General features: G+C 37.8%; 1 protein-coding gene across 3 annotated transcripts; it reads left to right on the forward strand.

Annotated features, from left to right (window-relative positions):
• Positions 1 to 1997: 1997 nt before the first annotated feature.
• Positions 1998 to 8616, forward strand: LOC140323189 (uncharacterized). Of its 3 annotated transcripts, none has more exons than XR_011919311.1 (2): positions 1998 to 3644; positions 8182 to 8616. XR_011919311.1 is itself a non-coding variant. In XM_072400067.1 (2 exons), exon 2 carries the CDS (start codon positions 2547 to 2549, stop codon positions 3501 to 3503), a length of 957 nt encoding a protein of 318 aa, XP_072256168.1. In that variant the 5' UTR covers positions 2034 to 2102; positions 2521 to 2546; the 3' UTR covers positions 3504 to 4182. The 3 variants fall into 3 exon arrangements, 1 of the variants encoding a protein (XP_072256168.1); XR_011919312.1 differs by lacking the exon at positions 8182 to 8616 and adding an exon at positions 4627 to 6804; XM_072400067.1 differs by lacking the exon at positions 8182 to 8616 and having other exon boundaries at positions 2034 to 2102; positions 2521 to 4182.
• Positions 8617 to 8843: the final 227 nt, after the last annotated feature.

Raw genomic sequence — 8843 nt, forward strand, 5'->3', positions numbered from 1 at the left:
AGTATTCAGTTTCCAGTTCCTGACCTTGGCTTGTCCTGACCGTGCTTGTTCTTTGCCGCCCTGACCCGGTCCTGTTTTCAGTTTTTGAACTGACCTGTCGACTTTGTACTGCGCCTTGGTTATCTCCAACTGTCAGCTGCTACCTGCATAGGTGAGTCTGAGGGCCACAACCTGGGTGCCGTTCGCAGCAAAGCCCAACACCCCTTGCGGGTGCTCTGGTGAACACCGGGCGGTGCCTTAGACTCTGCGCCTCTGATATCACCTTGGCTAACGTGCTGGTAGCACAGAGGGTGCACCTCCTATCTCGTGTCCTGTTCGTGACAGTATGTCAAAGCAGGTTTAGCCCTATCAAGACAGTTAGCAGTGCTTCTCTAGCTAACAGTTTGGGTCAAGGGAGGACTCCAGAATCTGAATACCTGCAAAAGGGATATGATACACACCTCATGCTCTTTTTTGCAACGTGTCCATGGCTGCATGAAAGGTTTGTGTGCTGCCCATACTGCTGAGTGTACGTATACAGTAGAACTCTGCTCAAATAAGAGTTTTCATTGTGCAGTTAGATCTATTAATATCACATGTTCCTGAAGCAGGCTCTCATAAGAGTGTCATAATTTGTCTTCTCCAGGGGATACATATACTTGAACTGTAAGTGAATGGGTGTGTGGTCAGTAAGGGTAATGTTTTCAATGCCAAATTGTGTTAAAAGGAGTAAATCTGTATGTCTCATAAAAAAGAGTAGAATGTAAAATCAGTTGAAGGTCTTTAACATTGTGGGATAAAGGCAAGGCGGTGGAATGTTCTTTATGGAATGGCATGGAATGTTCTTTACTGTGTTACTACAATGCAGCAGTTTTAATGTGCCATAAAGAAACATATACCAAGGAATCAAAAATAGGTGTTACTATGAGCAATAAAGTAATGGGGTATGCAATGCTGTTCATCAAAAATAGTACTTATTACTAAATAAATTTTAAATGATACTCAATGTATGTATATCTGCTTTATGTCATAAATAAAAGAGAATAAAATTCATAAAATACTGATGTTATGAGAGCGTTTACATTTTCCTTTATGGAATGGGTAAGGAGTCTATGTTTGCCTGTACTTATGGGCATTCCTTGTTCTACTTTGACATCACAAAATCTTCACAAGGACACAGACTACACAAATCCACCTGTACATCTACAATCCCTGTATACACTATTCTATGTTTTTGTATTTAACGTGCTAAAAACAGATTAATTCCTAGGTCGCTCTAATGGTATATTTGGAAAGCCTCGCCATTCCTGCTATAAATCCCCCACTTGAAGTCCCTCTTCCACCACAATGGCCTTTTCCACCAATTGGGGCAGGTCTGATTTGTTTGGTTTGTCTCAAATGACTGATTTTTGGGTTGAATTTGAGATCAACCCAAACCTGAACACCAAACCTACTTTGCAGACAACTTTTCTTTCTCCCTGCTCCTGCACACACACTAATATAAGATTACAGTGTTGTGGAATTTCTCCACATTCTTCTGACCAGTACAATAGTTTTATTTTCTTCATTGGAAATTATATTTCATGTTGAATACATCTTTATTTAAAATCTCTCCTATACGTCAGTGTTAATGAATTAAGGAAATTTTTTGAAGGGAATGTTGTCAATGCGTCCCAACCCTGCTTTTGTTTTGGGTATTACATATGATATTCTGTCCTCACTCACTCTGGCTTGTTTTTCCAAAAATGTAACAAGAAAACCCTTTGCTTTGTTATCTCAGGTTGTAACTGTTCAGGACTAGCTGGGTGGGCTGCAGGTACCACCTCATGATACATTACAGTACCAGCAACAGAATAATGCAAGACTTGAAAGATCGGTCAGGGAGAATTCTCTATTTGTGGGTTGGCTTGCTGTTGCACCTCCTTTTCCCCCGTTGTTGATTTCATTCACATCATTGTGCGTGCGTGTGTGTATTGTGTGTATCTATCTATCTATCTATCTATCTATCTATCTATCTATCTATCTATCTATCTATCTATCTCTTTGTTTTTTTACAGGTTGATAGATGATCCACCTGTAACCTGGTCTTTATAAGCACATTGGTGACAAGCCGTATGGATGTTGTGAGTGAAAAAACAACAGTGAATTACAACAGTTGATTGAAGGATTTTCACAGGACCCAATCTTCAGGATCCATGTTTGAAATGTCAAAAATGTTTGGATTCTCTACAAAGTTGAACCGGAAAGAAATCAGTTTAGTAGTCTGAAAGTGACAATGGCTTCACAGTAAATGTCACAACCCATGGTGATAGAAGAGAAATATTTTTAGAATCTATTTGTATACTTTGAACAAAGGATTTACAATGAAGGCAAAGCATACTACACACTAGAAGCGTCACAATTGAGAAAAGCCATACTGGAGTTCTGATTACAACAAAGCTTTTAAACACAGGACAGATCCTATTACACACAAGAAGATTCACATTGGTGAAAAAGTAAATCAGTATTTTGAATGTGAGTTTTTTTTTATTTTTTTTACAGAGAAATCAAAACTTACCAGTCAACAGATGGCTCACTCTGGAGATAAGCTGTATCAATGTTCTGAATGTGACAGAGCTTTTTCAAAAAGGGTTCCCTTGATCATACACCAGAGGATTCACACTGGAGAGAAACCGTATCAATGTTCTGAATGTGGTAAAGCCTTTATATCAAGCAGTGCACTTATCAGACACCAGAGGATTCACACTGGGGAGAAACCGCATCAATGTTCTGAATGTGATAAAGCTTTTATAACAAAGGAAGACCTTATCAGACACCAGAGGAGTCACACTGGGGAGAAACCATATCCATGTTCTGAATGTGATAAAGCTTTTATTACAAAAGCACACCTTAACATACACCAGAGGAATCACACTGGAGAGAAACCGCATCCGTGTTATGAATGTGGTAAAGCTTTTAAAACAAACAAAGAGCTTATCAGACACCAGAGGACTCACACTGGAGAGAAGCCATTTCAGTGCTCTGAATGTCATAAAGCTTTTAGAACAAAGGCACACCTTACCAGACACCAGAGGAGTCACACTGGAGAGAAACCGTATCCGTGTTCTGAATGTGATAAAGGTTTTTTAACAAAGGAAGACCTTACTATACACCAGCGGGCTCACACTGGAGAAAAGCCGTTTCAGTGTTCTGAATGTGATAAAGCTTTTCCAAAAAAGGACGCCTTAATTGTACATCAGAGGATTCACACTGGAGAGAAGCCTTTTCAGTGTTCTGAATGTGACAATTGTTATCGATTAAAGTTAGAACTTTCCTTACACCATAGAAATCACACTGGAGAGAAGCCATTTCAGTGTCCTGAATGTGATAAAACTTTTAAAACAAAGGCAACCCTTACCATACACCAGAAAAGGCACACTGGGGATAAGCCATTTCTGTGTTCTGAATGTGACCAAGCTTTTGTATTGAAGTCAAAGCTTACTAAACATCAGAGGGTACACACCAGAGAAAAATTAGTTTTCTGAAGGTGACAACGCTGACATCAGATCATGGTACACAAAGAGATCACAAGGGAGAAAAGTCATGTAACACATCAAATGCCAGATGATTCGCAAACTTTATCCCTTCCTGCAGAGAAGAAACTCTGGGAAATGAGGAGTAAAAAGGTAATATTCTAAAGTAAAAAGGGTTGTCTTAAAATGTTTACCATTCCAGACAGATGTCACGCATGTATCTTGTCCCTGGCAAGAGGTTGCTCACCTCCATAGGCCTAAACTGTACAATTTAAATTTTGTGAACAGTAGTCATTGTGAATCATGCCTTTGAACTTTGTAAAGAGATGAATAATATGACGGTGCTACATAAATACAGGATGATGATACTAATAATAATACAAATCAAGAGAACTATACACTCCAAACTCAACATATCAACATGCTGGGTATGACCATATTACTACGACTTCGCCCACCTGATTTTCTTCTGCCTGTGATTTTGTGATTTTTCTACCAGGGAGTGTACTTTTTTTATTATTATTTTAAGCAACCACCAAGAAGACAGAAGATATAAAACAGTATTATCAAAGGAAAAAAGGCATATAGCATTACAGTAATACACTTTACTAAAGGGATATAAAAAACAAATTTTTCCATGTCACATTTTGTCAAGTAAAGTAATTACCCAATAAACAACCTTTTAAAGTAATGTAATAGCCTTGATTCAGGCCTCAATGGTCACTAATTTTCAAGATAAAGAAAAAAAAGCAGGGGGTACTTAAAGAAAATAATAGAAGATAAACGGTAGAAGGAATAGAGAATAACCACAGAAGAGAGGTAGATGCAAGTGGTAGAGAGGGTAGGCAGAGGAAAAAAATGGGGGGTGTAAGGAAATGCCGTAAGATACTAAGGTGTCATGCAGGTGGGCAAAGTAGCAGTACATAATCTGCTGAACTCTTGAAGGCATCCCAGTGCGCACCGGTTTGTGTGGAGACTGATCCCGAGAAAAAAATGATACTTTTAGGAAAAATTCAAAATTACAGATTTTTAATACACTCTGTTTTTGACATACACCGTTTTTAACAACTTAGGCTATGCCTTTTTGAGTAATCTGTGATTTATTTTTCTACCTGTTGCCTCTTTTCTGTAATAGGCCAATCTGTGCAGCAAAGAAGGAAGTTGGACAGAGTAAGCACAAACAATATACAGTGGAAGTTGGTTTATGTACACCGAGGGTGATTTTTTTTCTTATTTTTAAGACAAAAAAACCAAACACATTCTCGTTTTTACTACATCTCTAATCATATGACTCATCGTTTTTATCTATCCAATTCAGATATAACAGCCATGGATACCATGTTTTATGAAAGATTATCATGGTTTTTTTTTTTTTACCAAAGCTTTTATTGAAGAAACTTTAGTAACAAAACATGAACGAGTGTACATACCATACATACAAAAATGTGTAAAAAAAAATGTTGCCAACCAAGTACAGGAAACAGATACATAAACATAAAGCTGTTACATAAAGCTGTTAAGAACATGCTGGTATCATAAGTATTAATACACAACAGCAAAAAAATACAATAAAAAAATCGCAAAGAAAGGTCAAATAAAACACACATGGGTAAACTATATACCTCATTACTAACCAGTGTTCCTAAAGGAGAAACAAAAAAGAGAAAATAGACAAAGAAAGGAAAAAAAGCCCTGTTGCACGAAGAGAAAAACAAAACTTTAAATAGGAGGAGAAAAAGTTCTACGAGAAGGCGAATGATCGTCCAAACAATGTTGCCAAATAGCCAAGAACTTATCATGAGAATCAATAATAGCCGTAATTTTCTCATTGATCAGTTTGACTTCCATAAAGTTTAAAACAGGCGTTTTCCATGCACAAGCAACAGTTTGCCTAGTAGCCATAAAGATATGCGAGATATGCATTTTTTGTCAAAGTCAGGCATAGGGACGTGAAATAAAGCTTTGGGTGAGTCTTTATACAAATTGATTACTAACACAGTATAAATCAGATGATATACTCTCTTCCATAGTCTGGAAACCTTGGGACAGAGCCACCATATATGACCCATACTACCTTACACATTGCAGCCTCTAAAACAATTTGGTGATGAGGGGAATGCGTGTGCTATCCTAGCAGGAGTAAGGTACCACCTCAAAAAAACTTTATAGGAATTCTCCAAAGCAGTAAAGTTATATTATTAATGTAAACGTTATCCCGTTAACCGAATCCCAAATCTGAAGAATATGTAACAAAAACGGACTCTTAAGTCTAATAGACGAGGGACTCCAAAACAAATTTGCCACAGAATGGACTGGTAAGGGTCGATTCAATGACGGCCCACAATGGGCAGTCATTATTATGAATAGAAATAAGAGGGGTCATTTGAGACGCTTTATAATATGGGGGTACAAATGGGGCACTCCTAGGCCTTCTGCTATTTTGGGCTGAAAAAGTATGGATTAGGGAATGAAGAAACCCATTCAGTCTCATAGCAAGCATTTTGGCCCAAATTTTAAGATCCATAATAAGGAGCGATATAGGTCTATAATTAGACCAATCACAATAGTCCTTACCCAGCTTAGGAATCATCACCTGGCGTCTTAAAATGTATAAAAAGGATGGTCAGGTGTGGAGTAATGTGATCCACCAACTGTTTATGAAAAAGTGGCGTAAAACCATTTGTACCCAATCGTAGGGACTTAATCGCAGTCAAAACTTCTAAAACAGTAATGTCCGCCCCTAAACCAGTTGCCTAGTCTGGAGAAAGCGATGGTGTACTCTGACAAAAAAATTTGTGTCTTCACAGAGAACGAATTAGAATCTTTATATAACTTAGCCAACTGACATCTAAATTTCTCCTGTATATTATGGGGCTGGAAGTACACAAATGATTTCCAGTACACAACGAAATGGCAGGCCTATGTTTAGGTATATTTTGCAATTTTGTAGCCAACATCAAGCCACTCATATTAGTATTAACTTAAAATTTTTGTTGTGTCCAGCAAATGCTATGTTCAGCAATATCCGCAAATCCGTTTTAGCCTGAAGATAAAGCCTCCTATTGTGTTCTGTGGGATGTTTCTTAAAAATGGTAGTGATCATCTCCAGTTCCTTTTCCAGCTTAGTAACTTGGAAAGTACGTTCACACTTATGTCTAGGCACATGACGAATAAGAACTCCCCTCATAACCGAGATAACCATAGAAGAAACACTGCCTACATTGATTTTAAAATTAGTAGTCTGGGCTATTAGATCAGCCATTATCGAAGAGTAAGATAACAGTGAGTCATTAAGACACCAAATATTAGAAAATGATATAGGAAAAAAGAAATACACACCAAAATAACAGGATCATGGTCTCGCCATGCCACCGTTAAAATATGAGAATCAGCCACTTGCAGTAGTAAAGTACATGCTACAAACATATGGTCTTCCTGAAAGAGAGCCATGGGGATGAGAAAAAAAAGAAAAATCTTTCGCCTGGCAATCTCTCCATACATCTATCACATCCAAGCTACCCAATAAAGAATTAAAATCAGATATTTCTTGTTTAGAAAAAGGACAATCAGGTTTTGAGGGGTCATAATAGGTACAAATTGTCACAGTATTATCAAGAACAGAGCCCACTAACTAACTAACACTAATAAATAACGACCTTGCGGGTCAGCAATTTCTTTATGACAAATGAATAGCTTCTGGTTATGTATTGCTATTAAAACCCCACATTTTTTAACTTTTTAAGCATTTGCCTGATAAAATTGAGAATAAGAAACATGTAAATGTTTCAGCTCTGATGTAGCAGAAATATGGGTCTTGTAAACAATATGGGTCTTGTAAACAAGCAATAATAATCTTATAAGCAAAGATACTTGAAAATGGTAGACCGCTTGTGAGGGGAATTTATACCTTGGACATTCAAAGTCAGAACTTTTAATGCCATCTGAAACCCCTAATTAACAATATACTTTGCCACAGAACAGGTAACAGGACTCAACCTCGAGATGTTTGCGAAGTAAAATCCATAGAATATCCATAGGGATAAGTCCATAAGATATTTTCGTAGATAAGCCGCGGTGATCACTGAGTATGGATGATTCTGATAGGAGAAGAGCAATTTTAACAAAAATCCCTAACGTTAATGTACATTGTTGTTTTGAAGAACCCGCAAATATGGTTTTAAGGCTCTTCGTTTCTTGATCGTGGATTGCCACATATCTGCGAATATCTGGTAAATATCTGGTATATTTCTGTACGTGCTGCTTGCAGGAAAAATTTTTTAGGACGGTAATGATAAAATTTTATGAAAACATCTCTGGGAGACCATCTGTAGTTTTATGAGAAAGGGCCCTATGAATCCCGTCCAATTAGAGACAATCAACAGGAACATCAGGAACTATGGTACTAAGTAAAACAGTGATTCTCCCATTAAGATCCACTATACTTTCAGGGATACATTGGAGCCCAAGGTTTTCCCTTCTAGGCTAATTTTCAGCATCCTCTAATTGATCCCTTAGCATTTGTAACTCAAACTGCATGGCATTAAGGTCCTTCTCATGCCCCTCCAGAACTGTAGTGACATCGTCAAAATGATGGGTGCATCTGCCTAGTTCAATAACTTCCTTTATTAGAGCTGAAGAAAGCTTTCTATTAGTTATTGAGATTTCATCCCTTTAATTTCCCTGAATTTAGTAAGCATCTGCTCACCTGGCCCTGGATCTGCAGAGAAGAGATCAGAGGGGAACTGGTGCTGGCTGCTGTCAGACTGTGGATTATCATCAAGTGGATCCCTGGCTGAATTGTCTGTACTGGAAGTCTTCACCAACATCTTAGAATTCTGTCCGCAGAGTGACTTGGAAGCCTGATGGGCTGTTTTGCAGTCTTGCTCGTTGGACTCACAGTGGGAATTCAGTATGCCCAAGGTGCGCGGAGCCGGATCAATACGCCGCCATCTTGGTCCGCTGTGTGCATGCACCCCCCTATCATGTTTTTTTTTTTTTAGATAAGCTTGTCATTTTATCCTTCACCATTATCCAGTTTCATTTATATTGAACAATTTTAATATTATTGTTTTTCCATGCTTTGGCTATACTTAATCTAGCTGCTAATAAAATGTATAATTATGAACCTTCTCAAATATTTTTGTATTTTTCACTTCCAAACTATTGATTGGTGCACTCTTAGGGGATTCAGAAATATTTACCCCTGTAACTGTAAAAAGTAAATTATATACCGTTATCCAAAATGTATTACCTTTTCAGGCAAGTCTACCATATATGTTACATTAATCCTCTCTCTTTACAACTCCTAAAACAACATGCTGACTCCTAAAGGGTTTAATCTAACTACCTGTT

The sequence above is a fragment of the Pyxicephalus adspersus genome, chromosome 1 (assembly GCF_032062135.1).
Source record: "Pyxicephalus adspersus chromosome 1, UCB_Pads_2.0, whole genome shotgun sequence".
NCBI classification, from domain to species: Eukaryota; Metazoa; Chordata; class Amphibia; order Anura; family Pyxicephalidae; genus Pyxicephalus; species Pyxicephalus adspersus.

Excerpts from the sequence above, each read along its gene's own strand:
- LOC140323189 (XM_072400067.1), top strand. The coding sequence starts at position 2,547 with ATGGCTCACTCTGGAGATAAGCTGTATCAATGTTCTGAATGTGACAGA.